The 19,102-nt window shown below is 36.6% G+C and overlaps 1 protein-coding gene across 4 annotated transcripts in view; it reads right to left on the reverse strand.

The window, feature by feature from the left end:
- The window catches only part of AK4 (adenylate kinase 4), a 103,793-nt gene that overhangs the window by 41,501 nt on the left and 43,190 nt on the right, over positions 1-19,102 (reverse strand). For all 4 annotated transcript variants that reach the window (XM_037827009.1, XM_037827010.1, XM_037827012.1 and 1 more), the window contains one exon: positions 11,773-11,892. In XM_037827009.1, the coding sequence (XP_037682937.1) occupies positions 11,773-11,892 (120 nt within the window). The remainder of the gene's footprint in view (positions 1-11,772; positions 11,893-19,102) is intronic.

The raw sequence follows: 19,102 nt of genomic DNA on the forward strand, positions 1-19,102 counted from the left end.
TATCTGCCCTCAAGATAAGAGGTCTGAACATGTATTAAGGGAGAAAGAAAATACAGAGCCAAGAAAAATTTAAAGAAACTATGATAAAGACAATTGAATCCAATACATTATCCAATGTAACTGGCATTCTCGAAATAGAAAAAATGAACAAATAGCTAATAAGATTTAACACAGTAAAGCTTCTTTGAAATGAACTGCAGATCAAAAAGATACACAATATGGGAGAAAATAATAATCAACATTGAAATAGTCTATTTACTTCAATTATGAAGACATAATTCCTCAGGCAGTCTATACAAGAACAAAAAAAATGATCTTCAAAAATGGGAAAAGTCAACCAGCCTTATACTTCTACATAGCAATATTCTACGCCAGAATAAAATGGAACAAAGCCTGCAAAGTTCTGAAGGACACAAGGGCAACTCAAGAATATCACAGTCAGCTGAACTGTTGGACAATAAAGAGACATTGTAAAGCAAGAAAACTTGGCGATATACCACCTCATGAGCCCTTCTAGAGGGAAGGGAAAAAGGAAGGTAGGAATTGGAGGGAGGAAAAGATGGAAAGAGGGAAACCATCCAATAAAATCCAGTTAACTAAGTGATGAATGGATAAGTAGTAGTGCAACTTTACTGAGATATAATTCACATATGATTACATTTCACCTAAAGTGTCCAATTCAATGATTTCTAGTATATTCAGAGTTGTGCAGCCATCATTACATTTTAGAACACTTCATCACCCTATAAAGAAACCTTGTACCCATTAACAGTCATTCCCCACTACCCACCTTGGATTAGGCAATGGTTTCTTAGATATGATACCAGAAGCACAAGCAACAAAATTTTAAAAAGGTAAACTGGTCTTCATCAAAATTTAAAACTTTTGTACTTCAAAGAACACAATCAAGGAAATGAAAAACCAACCCAAGGAATAAGAGAATATATGTGCAAATCATAAATCTGATAAGGGAGTAATACCCAGAATATATAAAGTACTCTTACAACTCAACAACAAGACTAATAATCCAGTTTAAAAATGGAAGCAATTTGAATCAGATATGTCTCCAAAGAAGATATTCAAATTGCCAAGACATGAAAAGATGCTCAGTATGATTAGTCATTTGGGAAATGCAATTCAAAACCACTTCACATTCACTAGTGATGGTCATAGGATACGCAATAACAAGTGCTGATAAATATGTGGAGAAATTGGAACCCTCATACATTGCTGGTGGGAATGGAAAATGGTGCAACAACTTCAGAAAATAGTTTGGCAATTTATCAAAAAGTTAAGCATAGAGTTACCATATGACCCAGCAATTCTGCTCTTAGGTATACACCCAAGAGAAATGAAATATATCCACAAAAAAACTTGCATGTAAATGTTCACAGCAGTATTATTCATAACAGCCAAAAAGTGTAAACAAGCCATATGTCCATCAAATGATTAAAGGATACACAAAATGAGTACAATAAAATATTATTGAGCCATAAAAAGGAATAACACAGCATGGATGAACCTTGAAAACATTAAGCTAATGAAAGACGCCAGTCACAAAAGACCACATATTGTATGATTCTTTTTATATAGAATGTCTAGCATGGGCAAATATATAGATGCAGAAAGTAGATTAATGGTTGCTTAAGGTGGGGGAAGGGAAAAAAGAGGGGGTTCAGGGAGAATGAGAATGACTACTAATGGGTATAGGGTTTCTTTTTAGGGTGATGAAATGTTCTAAAATTGATTGTGGTGACAGTTGTGTAACTGTGACTATACTAGAAACCAGTGAATTGTATGCTTTAAATGGGTGAATTGTATATGATTTGTGAATTAAATCTCAATAAAGTGTTGTTTTTTGTTTTTGTTTTTGTTTTAAAAAAGGGTAGTGCAACACTCCATGCTGGAAAATAGTGACTGAGAGAACAAAAAAAAAAAAAAAAATGAAAAGAACAGAGAAGTGGGGGTGGGTAAGACAACCAGTACACAGAATTCATGTAAAAAAAATTTTAATGTAATACAAAAGAAATATGCAGAACTTTGGTTAAGAAGAAAATTGGAATACATTTTAACAATAAAAACTGACAAAATTTGGGAGAGAGGAAGAGAGAGAGGGGTTGGAGGAAATGTAAGTATATTCACTCCCTTACTATTCATGCTAGAGACACAAAATGAAATGTATAGTTTTTTTAAACAAATGTGTCAATATCTAAATAGCTTTCATAATCTTAAAGAGCTCCCACAGGAATTAATAATCCCTGAATTGCAGTAATAATTCTTTCAGATTCATTTCAGTTTTGTTATTGTTAAATTTGCTTAATATTACTTTTTAATAGCATTTAAAAGATGATGCCATTCTTACACATTTCTATCTGCATATGTGCATGGAGAGGTGTGGAGAATGACAGTTTTCAACTGTTAACCCTCATTATTTCTGGGTGACGAGATTTTTAGGGATTTTGTTGCTCTTTCTCACATTTTTCCATATTGCCTGAATGTTTTATAGTGCTCACGTATCATTTTTATAAATACAATGGAAAAAAGATAAAATTAAATTCTCTGCAATTCTTCTACATCTAATTCTTTTAGACTAACCAACCTGCTCATTTCTCCAAATTCTGGATGCTCTTATTAGTAATAAAACAGTCAGCAGAGTTTTATATTTCTTGTTTTATATTCCTAGTTAAGGTTTAATGGAAGACAAATTATTTTAGTTCACTGAAGTGTTTAAATTCCCCCAAGTATATGTAACGACAGCTGAAGACGATGATGCTTATATATTAGAATGACATTTCCATTATGTTTCTCAGCATTTATTACTGAAATGTTAAGTTCAAAACTCTGTCAGTGTCAGAAGATATATACACATACACTTAACATCAATAATAATAAATAACAATAACACATGTCTAGCATTTGACCACCTACTATGTTCCAGCAACTCAACTAAGAGTTTTACATTTGTTAACCAAACCTCACAAATCTATGCCATAAACACTTCTATTTTACAGATGAGGGGGAAAAAAAGTCTCCAAGGGAGGTAATTTAACTTGTTCAAGACTAGACAGCTAATAAGTAACAAACTTATATTCAGGTCTATTTGTAAATCCACGCTTTTTTCACTACATTAATGTGTTCTTGGCTCAGTGCTTTGTGCATAATAAGTGCACAACAATTATTTTATTATTAAACTAACAAAGTACATCTTAGATTCTTCAGATGCAGCTTTGCAATGAATTTCTGTAATGATCAAATCCCCAAGATACCTGTTTCATAAATTAGGGAAGCAGGCTCGCCTAACATCTGAAATTAGGATTTGAAAACAATAATCCAGTGCCTTACTTTCTTCAGACTTCTGCATAAGTAGTAATATCAAATGGCGCAGATTCATCTGAAAGTGTATGACAAGACAAACCCAAACAGAAAGAAGCCACAGTTTAGTGTCCAAAGTATATATAAATTAATTTTTTAAAATCCGGTTAATTTTTAAATGTTACTTGGAAAGAAAGTTAAATAAGTTAATACTCCTTTAAACTCAAAGTTTTAAATTTTTTTGTTTTTAACTTCCTTCTAACTCATTTTCTAATATTCACTTCAACACTTATTCAACTTCCTGTTTTGGAATTTCATGAAGTATTTAACTCTTGTTCCCACCCACTTTTTATCTGCTCATATTTTCTGCTCCTGGATTATCCAACTCTTTGTGGTTTCCAGAGCACACCATGTTGTTTCATGCCTCTATACCTTTTGTATATGATGTTCCCTCCCTCTAGAACATGATTTACGTCCTACTTTCAAACTTTAGCTCTAGGTATCACCTTCTCCTGGAAGCCTTCCTAAAGCTGCCTCCCTTACTCCCAAGAGAGGAGGCAGCTCCTCTGGGCCACCCCTGGGCTTCTCACCCACTTCACTGGTGTTTCTAAAATGCTATCCTGAATGTCTTTATGCAGCATTTGCTCCTCTGGAACTGTGAGGTCAGAAAGTGTGCTATTTCCTCTTCGGACTGACCAATGCCTAGCTCATCAGAGGATACAAAAAAATCTACTCAGTTTGGTTTTTTGATCTCTGAATCAAAGCTTTTCTTGGATCTGCTCAAATATCTGTATACATGTTTTTCATATGACCCTTAAAGCTTACATGTTAGAATCTAGTCATTCTCTGAAAACACAAACAGAATAAAGTCACATGTATTAAAATTGTTCCTCATTCCAAGTCACCAATCAATGTAATCAGAAGAAAGTCATCAGAAATGGATAGGGAAGATGGGGTCTCAGGAGAGGCTCTGATCAAACGGGGAAGATAAGAGACCCAAGGCTTTACCACGTTTTTCAGTCACACTGACACCAAGCATGAAGACTGTAGGGAAAGTCGCCTGGATAAAAACTGAGTTCTTACGGTTTGGATTTGAGCCAAAGTAATCAGATGACAAATGCACCAGAGTGAGTTCCCATTTGCCCGGTTTGTTGCTGTACCTTAAGAGTTACTGGTGCTCAATAAATACTTAGTTGCGGAAAAAAATGAAGAGTACATAGAGCCAAATGAAATTCACACAATCATCTGGGGCCATTAATAAAGGGGTTGAAATAGCTTTAATGGAATTGGCAGCTAGACAAAGTCTGAGCAGGCTATGTGCTTTGGATAAGGTGTATCATAAGACAGGAATGCACTGAAATTTCACATCAGGTGTCCCCAAAATGTCTCTTCATAACTTAATACTGCAGATGGTCTTTCCTGTGTAATTCAAACAATTTCTCTGCTTAGAAAACTGTTACCTAGTTTTATTTAAAGCAAACAGAGATACCCTTTCTTCTTGTTTACCCATCTTCCCCCAGCAAAGTCCAGTTCTCATTCAGTACACTATTCCACCTAAAATTTGAAAATGAAGGCATGACAAACACTTTCATTTAAGTATATCCAAGTACTTAAAAATCATGCTGGGAAGTAAAATTAAACACAGGTCTCAAGTTTTAAAATTCCTTCTTCTAAGAAGATGATAAAAAATGTCAAGTATCTTTTAAAATGCAAACTTAAAGATGCAACATTTCAGGGAATACTGTTATAGCTACATGGCCACAAAAGCAATTTTTAAAATCAGTCTAGCCCAAGAAATGGCTAGCAATCCCTCATGAAAGCCAAATCAAACATACAGCAAGCAGACCCCTTATCAAATACTACCTTGAAAGCACCCACACAAAAAGACAATGTGCCCATAAAGAAAACAAGGAAAACAACATACATGTAAGGGTTGCACCCCAAATTCTTCAAATCAGAATTGTAGATGCAAAAAAACTACACTGGTTGGACTTCACAAACAGACATATTTACACTGTCTTGGGGCATAGAGAGGATCTCTAGGAAGGTGGCATTAAGACTATTTTAGACACACACCCAATAGTTAGTTGTTCATGCTGTCATTTCCACCAAGAATGCCATTCCTTACTTGTAAAAATCATTCCACAGATGCCACCTCACCTGTACTATAGTTGGCTGAATACATGTCTTCTGTTCTGTATCAGGAGCTCCTTGACAAGCTTAACCTACTGCCTCTCTCCACATTGTCCCTCCTTTTTCCTCATTGCCACTGCCCCAGTGCAAAGTTAGCCAAACCTGTACTTCATTCACTTTAGAAACTCCAGGACTTAACCCAGTGTATTACACACATTAGACGTGTGTAACAAATGCTTGTTAAATGAACAGAGCCCAATAAGAGGGGCAAATCATGGACGTGTCAAGAAGGGTGAGCCTGGGCAAGGTATCAAAGATTGTAACTGTTCAATTCTTGCTCAGCAGATATGTTAAGTGCCACAGTACCCTAGCAAAGTTCCAAAAACTTCTCCTACTCTCCATTCTTCAGGAATCCTAACTGCTTCAAACTTTCCATTAAAGGTATCAGAGTATACATCAGCCTTAAAAGTGATCTGAGATGCGAAGGCTATGTGACATGTCTCTGGTCTTCTTTTTCAGAACTAAACATTGCACATGTGCACATCCACACACAGAAAGCCTGTGCAGCACCCCATGGCCTGAGCAAAACAGGTCTGCAGATCTTTAGTGCACAGTAATCTGAATGACCTAGGCAGCTATATGTTTAACCTATTGTCTTTCTAAGCCAGTAAAGAGAAAAAGGGTAAATTGACCTTAAAATGTAACTTTATGCAAGCAGGCGGGAAGTGAGAGGCTCTTAGTCTCACAAAAAGCAAAATCTAATTGTTCAAGTGTTATTCTAGTCCTTCCTGCACCACCCCCCAGGTCAAAGTAACCTGTTCGTGCATCTATGCTTCCCCCACCCTTAGGAGGGCCTTTGTCTTAAACCCTTATAAAAGGCTTTCTGTCCTTTTTGCATCTCTCGGTCATCTTCTCTGCAAACACAATGCATGCCCGGCCTGAGAGAGCTGTCATGATCTCTCCACAACTTCTCACCCTGTAAGTAAGCCCTGAATAAAAGTTCATGTATCAGAAAATGCTCACTGTCTTCTTTGGTCTTTGGACTGGCATGGCCCTCTTGGGCTGCAACAGCTTGATTCATTTTTTTCCAGAAAGAATTTCTTCGGTGACCTTCTAAAGCAATCTATCATGCATTTTATTCTCTAAACATACCCTACACATTCACAAGGGCAACAGAGAAAAATGTCCTTGGCATTTCCCAAAAGATGTGATTCAGAAAATGTTGGCTTTTTTTTTTCTTTGTAAGCACAATAGGAAGCAACACTCATCAGAAGTCTGATTCAGAAAAAAAAAAAGTGGAGGAATCAGGTCAGAGTAGTTATGTACCAGTCCAGAATGGTACATAACATATTTGCAAAATCAAGACAAAATACTCTTGCTCCAGTATCTATAGTTTACTTTCTGGATGTACATCTTTTACATGGCTACTACGGGTTCTGAGTGAGCAGATACCCTTGAATAAAGCTCAGATCATTTAGCTCTCAGGGAAAACACACACACACACCACAAATACTGCACACATTCAAGCAGCTCTGATGTATACAAAAACAAAACAAAACAAAACAAAACGAAAACAATCCCAGAATGACCTTCAGAAAGCACCAGTTAGTGTTCAACACTGCTCAGAACAGAACAAATGGAACATTTAGCCATGGACCAAATGATCATTCTCTTTCTAATGGGATCTTTATCTCCAATTAAAAGGCTTAAATTATATTCCACTATAATTCCAAAATTTAAGGTTGTTTTCTTTGCAACCAAACTTTGACATGAACTTTTAATTAATTTCTGTTACCCATACCTAAAATCATATGGCAGACAATTCTGTTACACCTTGGAACCTGGAGATAATTAGGACTGTGTCAGAGAACTTGCAGATTACTATTTAAAGGCACAAGTTGGCAGTTGAGTTTATAAATGAAAAAACCTTACTGCTAAAATGCCATCCTACTGCCAGCAATCTTTTAAAAAGTGAATAATCAGTATTTGTTTTAAAGAGCTGATTACTGTTCCTTAGTTACTATTTCACTTTCAGATCACCTAGTCAGCAATAAATAACCTCTTTCTGAAAGTGAAAATAACATCGTTTTTTTCAGGGCTTGTGCATTACAACTCTCTGGTAGAACATTTGTCTTAAAGAATAAAGAAAATTATTTTTTTAAAAACTGCTCTCAATATTAACTCATTAAACTTCCAAGGAAGAAAAAAAAAAAAAAATGAGGAAAAACCCACACATATATACACATATTAACACAAACAAAGGAATATTTCTTACCCACTTGGAAAGCACTCTGTGAAGACAAGGTACTGCTGAACTTTTTTTAGCAAGGACATAGCTAACTGAACCCCAGAGCCCTCACCCACCCTCTATTTGCCATTTCTTTGGCTTGCATCCACTCTACAAGCTTCTACCCGCCATTTGCAGGACGCCTCTCCTCAGCCATACTGACCAAGATAATGAGTCATCTGTCATCCAGAATTCCTTTGTCAACCTTTCTGTATTCAATCACTTTTAGCACACTCAACAGGCATGTGCTCTGCAAAGCACATGCCCTTAACATAAGGAGTTCACAGCTGAACACAGGAACTAGGCATTCCTTGTACTCCTCACTTTGCCAAATGGATTTATTCCAGAGCTTTAAAGAAAAATCACAACTGAAAAAGTGACCAGATGGGTTTTCAAGGAGAAAGATACAAACTAAATCAGTTCGGAGCCTGATGCACTTTACTAAAAACAGGCCTCTGATGCAAAAGAACGTCAGCTATTTACCCTGAGAGGAAAAGTTATGGCAAAAGCAAACATTGAAAAAGTACACATGGCATTACATAACTGAATCTGATTTTTCAACTCTGCATGGCTAAATGTTTTTAAAACTATTTTTAAACTTAATGCTTCATGTAGTTGCCAAAAAATTCAGGACCTGCACACCAGCCATGACAAAAGATACAGTGCTTACTGTGTAACAAACAGCCTTGGAAGCACTTTACATACATTGATTCACTTCATCTTTGCAAACCCTTTTCTCATCGCTGTTTTAACCCATGAGGATTCAGAGGCACAGAGAGGTCAGGTAACTTCCCCAAAGTCAAAACTGGAAAGTGGCAGACCTGGGATTAAAAACAATAAAAACAAGCAGTCTGGCTCCAGGGTCCATGCTCTCAATCGTTACACCACTACTTTTCCAAAGGAGTTTAACATAGATGATCCTCCCCCCCATTTTTTTTTTTTTGACAAATTTCAAGATCACTAACACTACACACGTTCATTTTACAAGGTAAGAGGCCTTAAAGTATTTAAACTAGAGAAATGACAATTAGGAGGTGGCAGAGCCAGTTTATCAGTAACAGAAAATACCCACAAAAAAACTATTTGAGAAATTAACATGCCTGAAGAAGTCTAGGGAGAAGTGGTGACAGCCAAGAAACTCACAGAACCCTGAACACATTGTAAGAAAATCCCAGGGCTGCAGTACCTACAGTCACAACTCCTATCATTTCTCCCTCCTTCATCCATTCTCTAATAAATAAGCCTTCCTTTTAATCCCACTGCTACTGCTTTAAATTCAAGCCTTCAATATTTCTTGGCTCAATTTGTCTAACAATCTCTTATTTGGCTTTATTCAAAGAGATCCCCTCTCCTCCCCACCCAGCACCTAATCTGTCCTCTGCTGCTAACAGAATAGTAATTTTTGAGACAAACCTAATTACACCATGCTCCTTACTTAACAGCAAAGTACCCTGCCACCACTTTAGTACAGAATCAAAGGCCATCCACCCCAGCACGACCCCTGTCTTCCTCTGCATGTAGGCTCAGGAACATACTAGGCTAAGTCATACCTCTCTTACCCTGTTCGTGCTCTCCCTCTGCCAAAAAAAAAAAAAAAAAATCCACTTTCCCATCCTTATTCATCCACCTGGGGAACATCTATCTATTCATCTTTTTTTCTAAAAAGTCACTCCAACCTCTCCTCTCCCCAATAGAAAAGATTATTTTCTACTTTGTGTCCTCAGAGTACTACATTTATATGATTCTATTATGGAGTCATTAACTTTTCTTGCACTTCTTTACCCAACTGACTGTGGGATATAAGCACCCTAAAGGAGAGACACAGGGTCTTACTATTTTATCAAAAGCACCTAATAATTTTTGATGCACAGTCAGAGCTTTATTCATTATTGCCTTAATGAACTGATGCGTGCTTGCCAGTATAGCCTTTATCTTAACAGATGTTTTCAACTCAGTCTGCTGGGTCCCTTCAGCCCCATGGGAACACAGCTCCAAATTTTTTAATGGAAGACCCTAGAATGAAACGATTTACTTTATAGTCAACGTTTCAGAACACCTACAAGGTAAGGAACATAACACTGAATAGTATTTCACATAGCATGCTCCACAGAACAAATCCTGGAGGTTTTCTGTGGGGGCTGGGAGTGGTGCAGAGGATTCTGTGGTCAAATACATTCAGAAAATGCCTCATGCTGTCTCCTTCTGCAAACAGTTAATTCCAATTATCATATTAAAGGTTCTAAAGGAAACCATTTAACTTACACACTTACTAACTTTAAGCAGGTAACTGAAAACTGAACCCTACTTTCGCTCAATTTTCTCACTGATTACATGGGGGCAACAATATACCTCCTCCATGTGGTCATTGTAGGAATTGAACAAGATAATAAATATTAAGTGTTCACAACAATGCTTGACACAGAGTAACCACTCAATAAATGCTAGGTTGTTAATGCTTCTCCTGACATTTTCTAAACATATTTGGCCACAAAATCTGTTTTCTTGTCTACGAATTATTAACATTCCACACTACACAATTTAAGAAACACTGATGTCAAATTATTTATATACACTACCATACTACATATTTTGGAGAATTCATGGCTCCAGAGTTTAATAGAACTATAGAAATCCGACAGTTTAAATATAGGACAAATCCTCTCCCTACTCTGTGACTCGCAAATATCAAGGTTCCAATGAAATTTCAATCTTCCTGAGGTTTCAGTTTAACCAAACCAAGATAGGAACCAGTGCATTGAATGAGGTACAGAAAAACTGTTCTGCAATGGAAAGAAACTTGTTATAGATAAATATCATTATCCACATTTTGTGTTCCTAGAGAGCAGCATGTTCATCAAGTTTCTATTTTCATTGCACCAAGGGAATGTACAGTTTAAGAACAGGAAAAATAATCCATCTAGTCCATTTTTTCTTTTAATAAATCAAATGATTCATAGTGGACAAACTTAAAGCAGAGGAGTCTTAACATGGCAGCTTCATGGAGTCCAAAATTGAACAATATTTTGTATGAGCTTCTATATGCATTTTTCTGGATGACATATAATATATAAGTGTCGTCAAGGGAGTCCATAATCACTAATAAACTTAGGAACCACAAATAAATTTCTAAATCAGGTCCATGTAGTATTTAAATACATATTAAAAATCAAACAAAACAAAAGGGTATATACAATGAAAGATAAGTCTCTCTCCCAACTCTAATCTTCACCCAGAGCCAACCATTGTTATGACTTTTTTATATCCTTCCAAAGATAGCATATGCATGTGTAAGTGCATATAGTAATACTATATCTCCTCTTTTTACATAAATAATAGTATATGATATACACTATACTGCAAATAGCTTTTTCACTTGGCAGTTTACTTTGGAAGTCTATATCATTATTAGATTAATGAATGTTCAAAATTTAAACAGCACCTATGATGGATACTTGGGTTTTTTCCAGTTTCTTGCTATTTATAAATAATGAGAAAATAAACAACCTTGAAAATACATCTTTAGGCAGAAACCCAGCATGGAACTGTTGAATCAAAATGTATAGATACTGTCAAACTGCTTTCCAAAGGTTGCCCGTTTTACACTCTCAACAACACTGACTTCCTATACCCCCAGAAAAGATTTTCAGATTTTTTCATCTTTATTCATCTGACAGGTAAAAACAGTAACTAATGGTTTTAATTTATTTGGTCTATTGTGAAAAGGACTTCAATTTAAGAAGAATTATGCTATGATGACTCAGTCATGGAAACAAAAGGCACCATAGAAACCAGAACAATAATGGAATTCAGTGAAGATTTGTGTCAATTCAGCAGCTCTGGTGATGGTAGTTTGGAGAAAGAGGAATTAAAAGGCTGCTCCACCATGTTTTCTATAATGTTACCAAACTGGAACACGGCTAAATGTATCACTGACAGTTTAAGAAAAAAATGCATTTCTAATACGTGAGAAATTAAAGGAGCATACAATGGAGACCATAATCCACAAGTCACAGAAATCCAGTTTACCAAGTTCAACTCACCATCTAGCAGCCAGTGCTGGCCGCGTCTGTTCTCCAGCTCTGACATCATTAGGCGTGTAATCAGATGATCTGGAACCAAAAGACCTTTCTCTATGTACTGTTTTGCCATATCACCAACTTCTATGAAAAAGACAGGAAAAACAGACACTCAATAAAACTTAAAACAAAAACAAGTTATAAATTACAAACTCTTTCCTGACAGTTTTGTCTTCACTTCCCCTCCTCCCTGTTAGCACTGGGGAAAAGTCATAGGTTAATATTTTTAAAGTAATTTTTAAAATATTAGCTTCAGGAATGGTGACATTGTTACTATTTAACTCATTTGTCTCCCAAAGAATTTTAAAAGGCAGCTCCAAAAAGTGAAATTAAAAAATAAAGTAAAAAGAAAACATAAATTAGGCAGAGACAATAAGAATAGAAAACAAAGTAGAATAAAGAGGGAGGGTGGCACATGAAGGACTGGGAGAGAAGTCCTAGACGCTTCCTAGAGGTGAGGCACAAACTTGGTACTGAACTAACAGTTTGCAGTAAGCAAGGAAACATAATCAATACATGATGCATAGTGACCAGAAGACTAAAGGAAGTTGAGAAGCACAAATATTGCTTAGACAGACCAAAGGAAAAATGTTCCACTGTTCCCCATAAAAAGAACACTGATAATACAACTACCAACAGATTTCTTTTCATAGCCTCAATACGAACAGATGGCAACTTGCTGACACAATTGTAAAAGCTACTCAGCATTATTAGAGGGTGCTTGTTCGTGTGTATTAAAAAATATTTTTAGAGAAAAAATATGTTTATCTTAGTTTAAAATAATAATTTCTAATAGAATTGTGAGTTGGGTTCAACAGAACAAATTACCACTTAAATCTGCACATTTCTAGGAACTGAGGATTGTTTTTGTTTTTTTTTTTTTAACAAAGGTGAAGATCTCTACTCTCCAGGGAAATGAAATCAACTATTAATAACACCACATTCTCTTCAAGCCAATTAAGTTCTTATAAAAATACAAAGGAGGGCACCAATCAAGATGGCGGAGTAAGACACTTCAGGGCTCTGTCCCTCAACAGAAGCTTTGAACAACCAGCAAGAATTGGCAGAAACAGCTTTTTCAAAGCTCCAAAAAACAGTTAAAAGATTGTAATAACAGGGCAAGCACTGAATCAAAACCATGGCTACATAAAACAGTAGGATTTCGTGGCACACTGGCTGACCCCTCTCCCACCCCGGCTCAACACAAGGCCAGCCACTGCTCCCAATGTGGATCCCTGGTCCTGCTCTAGGGGAAGCAGAGAAACCCACGTGCACACACTAAGAGGATGTAACTCTGGCACAATCTGTTTGGTGGTGGCCTAAGGAACATGCTGTCCCAGAACTTGTCCTGTGTATATACAAGGCAGTTCACAGACCTGTCTTACAAGAACACTGTGTGAAGACAGTCAAGTTGTTCTGCGTGGGGCAAGGGATTGCTGGCTATAGGACATACAGTGTAGTGCCCCATATTGTGAGGTTCATATCCAGGTAAATGGAGAAATTTCTAGGCCCACAAGCATATGTCCAAGGCAAGATATGCACAGAAATGATCAGGGAGGCCTCTATGCTTTGGCCTAGAGCTATTCTCTAAACTCATTATATGAATAAGCCCTGAAGGAGAGCACTTGCACATTTCACTCTGCAAAGACTAGGAGAGGTATTTTCTTTTTTTCCTTTTTTTTTTTTTGTTTGTTTGTTTGTTAGCTCCTACATTTAAAGAAAGCTCTGTCATAACACTATCTGAAAACAACACTAAGGAAAAAACACCTAGTCTAAATTCCAGTGATAACACATTAAAATATCAAATTGTCCAGGTTTCAAAAAAAGATTACAAAACATACAAAGAAACAGGTACAATGACCCAGGCAAAGAAGATTAAAGCGTTAGAAACTATCAATGAGGAAGAGCACAACTGGAACATACCAGACAAAAACTTCAAAAAAAAAAAATGATCCGAATAGGACCAAAGAGCTGAAAGAAAACATGGACAAAGAAGTAAAAGAAATCAGGAAAATGTTGGATGAATGGAAGAAACACTAATAGAGGATGGAAATTATGAAAAGGAACCAATAGAGCTAAAGACCACAGTAATAGAAATTTAAAATTCCCTAGAGAGTTCAACAGCAGACGGGAGCTGGCAGAAAAAATCAGAGAATGTGAAGATAAGATAACTGAATTCATTCAGTCTGAGGAACAGAAAGAAGAAAGATGAAGAAAAGTTAACAGAGACTGAGAAAGCTGTGGGATACCATCAGATATAACAATATAAGCATTGTGTGAGTCCCGAAGGGGAAGAAAGAGAAAAGGGGGCAGAGAGAATATTCAAAGAAATAATGGCTGAAAACTTCCCAAATTTAACAGAAGACATGAATATACACATCCAAAATGCTCAACAAACTCCAAACAGGATAAATCAAAATAGACCCATGTCATAGCATGTTATAATCAAACTGGTCAAATGCCTAAGATTCAGAGAATTCTGAAAGCCACAAGAGAGAAGCAATGTGTATACAGGGAGTCTCAATAAAGTCAAGTGCCAATTTCTCATGGGAAACCATGATGGCAAGAAGGCAGTGGGATGACATATTTAAAACACTGAAACCAAAAAACTGCCAACTTATATCTATCTGGCAAAACTGTCTCTCAAAAACGAGGGAGTTTACAATATTCCCAGAGAAACAAAAGCTGAGGGAGACTGTCACCACTAGACTGGCCTAAGAGAGATGTTAAATACAGTTCTCCAAGTTGAAAAGAAAGGACAGTAGACAATGACTGAAGCCGCATAAAGAAATAAAGCTCTCCAGTGAGGGTAACAACATGGAATATAAATGCCAGTACTATTATATTTTTGGTTTGGTAACTTCATTTTGTACTTCCTAAAGATCTAAAAGATAAATGCGTAAAATGTAATGAGAATCTGTGGTTTTGGACTCATAACATATTAAAATGTTATTTATGACAAAAACTACATAAAGGTGGGAGGGTGGAAAGGTACAGGAATATAGTTCACGTATACTATTGAAATTAAATTGGTATCAAAGCAAACAAGACAGTTACAGATTTAGGATGTTAAATTTAAGCCCCATGGTAACTACAAAGAAAATGTCAAGAAATATGCAAGCTCATAGAGAAAGAAATTAGAGTACAGGTTGCCAGGGGTGGAGGGGAAGGGAAATGGGGAGTTAATGTCTAATGGGCATAAGGTTTCTGTTTGAGAAGATCAGAAAGTTTTCGAAGATGATAGGGGTAATGCAGTATATTGTGAATGTGACTGATCCCACTTAACCTTATCCTTGGGAATTGTGGAAATGAGAAAGTCTGTTATATGCTCCCACAATTACAAAGAAGAAAGAAAGAAAAAACAACCGAAGAGACAATGACAATAAATACAATTCATGATCCTAGATAGGATCTGGCAAGGGAGAAGAAAAGGCTCAAAGGGACAGTATTGGGACATATGAAAAAATTCAAATATAGATTGTTAGTTTTATATCACTGTTAAATTTCTTGAACTTGATAACTGCACTTACGGTGGTTATATAAGTGAATATTCTTGCTCTTAGGAAATGTACATGACAGTAGTAAGTGTTCAAGGAACATAATATGTACAACCTACACTCAAGTGTTCAGAAAATGAATTGACAGATAGATAGGAAGATAGAAAGGGAGGAGGGGAGGAAAGAAAGGGCAAATGTGGCAAAATGTTAAAATTGGTGGATCTGGTTATCTGGAGAGTAGTGGTACGCTGGAGTCGTCTCTATGGGTTTATGCTATTTTTGTAACTGTCCAGAGTTTGCATAATTAATAATGCCTACCATAGTACATACATAACGGACAATTTTTCACATTTCCGTTAGAATCAGAGAACCCTAAAAAAAGTATTTCTTTATCTAATATGAAAGAAATAAAGTAAAAATAAAACCACCCATGAGATAGCAAACTTTTCATAAATAATACATAACGAACGTGTTTCTTCTACTATGTGACATTGTGCATCTAAGCAATGATGCTTTTCCAACCAATGACTTCAGGATGACTCTAAACCACCAGATTTATTTATAAACCTTATCATGGCAGAAGGGAGATTGGAAATCATTTCCAAGAATTAAATTCTTCTAGACTTCTGCCTGCAATCAACCAGATCAATACCCTCAGTGGCAACAATATAAAGGACCAAAGTTAGAAGGAAATAAAATATTTATAGGAGGCTATAAAATAAATACTGATAAAAACACTCCAAGTATGTATGAATAATTTTAAAAGGCTATTTTCTGATATTCTATATCTGAAATCACTGTCAGAAAATATACTTGGAGCAACTGACAAGACTGGTAATATCCTATTCTACAATAGTCAGGGTAGACCTAGAGCTATTAGCTAAACTTTTAGGAAGATACAGACAACAAATATGTATCTTCTGAAGTAAGAGATCAAGATTTGAATTGTTTCCAAAATCCCATGAGGAAACAGTGAAAGAACAGGATGCCTTATTTGGAAAAGAGAAGACCCACAGAAGTACATGACTGCAATTTACCCATAACCTGATACTTGACACATGGAAAAGGTATTATCTCATTCTATCCCCAGGGCTTAGAATCAGGACTAGCAGAGGGAAATAAAAATAGATGGGAAAAGTTGCCTCAGGAAATGTTCAAATAGAGAAACAAGGACTATTATAGAGGGATATGTGAAAACTGGACTGGGGGGATTTATGGTATTAGAATACATCTGGATTCGGTAGTTTAATGGAGGACAATATCCAAAATGATGCCCTAAAGCCTCTGAATATATGCTAGATGACTCAATCTGTACCTCCCATCGACACCTCAAATTCATCATGCCTAAACTCCACACTTTCCCCTCCCACTCTGTTCTTGCCCTAGTGTTTCTGCCTAAGTCAACAGCATCACTGTCTTCAGATATCACCTAGGATTAAACACGAGTTATTTTGATTGTCTTGACTTCTCATTCTTTATATCCAATCAAACATGAAATTCTTGAAATTTGACTTCCATGGAGTCACTAATATCCAAGAGACAACTGATCAAAACATGACAGTGCAAGAGTAACTGTTGTTAACAAAACAAAAGCAAATTGTGAAGACAGCAGCAGAACAGGCTTCATACTTCACTGGAGAGTAAAGTGACTCTCATGGTAGTTCACATGTGGATGGGTCATCAGAAGGCAGAGTGAAAGGAAGGAATCACTGCATTATATACCAAGACTTAATCTGCAAATCTGTCATAGTATGGAGGAAACAACTGGCCAAAGAATCACTAGACTGATAAAGGATCTCATAGCTAAGATCAAAGTGAGTCCTTTGACCACATCAATTCTTGACTTGCTATAAAATCAAAAAACCGCTTTGGGGGTCCTTTGTACATCAGTCAACCAAAAAGAATAATTATATTACCTCAACAGTCAATTCTCAATTCTTAGCTTATTTCAATTGTAATTAACATCTGAGACGGCTGATCACTTCCTCTCTTAGACACACTTTAAATGCCTTGCTTGTCAACACATCCTTTGAATAGTAGAGCTAGAGATAGTCTTTTGAAATGTAAGCCAATTGTAATGCTCCAATGGTTTCCCATCATATTCTGAGTAAAAGACAAAGTCCTCACCATGGCCTACAAGGCCTTGTGAAATCAGGCCCTATCTATCCCTCTGGCCTCATCACCTACTTCTCCCTTCTTCACACACTATTCCAGCCACACTAGCCTCTTTGCTGTTTCCTAAAAATCCCAAGTGTGCTCCCACTTCAGGGCCTTTGCATTTTTGTTCCTTCTGCCAGAAAAACTCATCTTTCCATACTTTGAGTCAAGGGTCATGCCCTCTCTTCATCCAAATGTCTCCTCACATAGGTCTTCCACCCTAAGATACCATAGGGACAAATACCCCCCCATCACCCTTTGGTCTCTTGCACTGCTTTGCATTGTTAATTCATTTGCTGCCTCCCCCATCTAGAATAATATTAGCTCAATGAAAAAAGGATGAAATAATTTGTTCACTACCATATTCTGAGTGCTTAGAATAAAATCTGGCATATATTAGATGTGCCATAAAAATGTGTTGCATGACCCTTAAATTCATATGAAACTGCCAAGGGCCCTGAGTAGCCAAAACAATCTTGAAAAAGAAGAACAAAGTTGGAGGACTCACACTTCTTGATTTCAAAACGTACTACAAAGTTATGGTAATCAAAACTGTGTGGTTCTAGCATAAGGACACACATACAGAAAAATGCCTCCAGAAATGACAGACTAGGAAAAAAGTCCACACATCTATGGCCAGTTGATTTGGCAAGGCTGCCAAGTCCATTCAATAAAGAATAGTCTCTTCAACAAAGGATGCTGAGAAAATGTCATTTGCACATCCAAAAGAATGAAGTTCGACCCCTACCTTATATCAATTAACTCAAAATAGATCAATGACCTAAATATGAGAGATAAAACCATAAAACTCTTTAAAGCAAACATAGGAGGAGATCTTCATGACCTCAAATTTGGCGATTTTGGATTCTTAGATATGACACCAAAAGCATAAGCAACAAAAGGAAAAATAAGAAAATTGGACTCCATCAAAATTAAAGACATTGTCAAGAAAATGGAAGGACAACTTAAAGAATGGAAGAAAAACAGTTGGAAATGTGATAAGAGTTTACTATCCAGAATACATAAAGGACTCCTACAACTCAACAACAAAAGGACAAACAATCTAACAAACAGGCAGATTCTTGAACTGACAATTCTCCAAAGAAATCTAAATATACAATAGAAAATAAGCACATGAAAAGATGCTAAACTTCATTGGGCATTTAGGGAAAGGCAAATAAAAACTACAATGATACCACCTCTTGCTTCAACTACAATGGCTATTATTTTTTAAATGGCAAGGATTTAGAGAAATTAGAACTTGTGGTGTTTTGAAGCTGTTATGTACCTCAGGAAAGGCCATGTTCTTTTAATCCATTCCTGTAGGTGGAGACCTACTGTGGGTGGGACCTTTTGATTAGGTTATTTTCATTGAGATGTGACCCACCCCACTCAAGGTTAGTCTTAATTCCCCTACTGGAGTCTTTTTTAAGCAGATAAAGGATACACAGAAAAAGCTGAAAGAGTTCAGAGAAGCCCCAAAGAAGCTGAGAGATGCACTTGAGAGAAGCTTATAGAGAAAAACCCCAGACAAGCTAAAAGGCCCCACACAAGCTCACAGAGGAAGCCACTGGAACCAGAAACTGAAAGCAACGAAACCTGGGAGCAAAGGAACATCAGACGCCAGCCATGTGCCTTCC

Source organism: Choloepus didactylus, chromosome 2 (genome assembly GCF_015220235.1).
Source record: "Choloepus didactylus isolate mChoDid1 chromosome 2, mChoDid1.pri, whole genome shotgun sequence".
Lineage (NCBI taxonomy): Eukaryota > Metazoa > Chordata > Mammalia > Pilosa > Megalonychidae > Choloepus > Choloepus didactylus.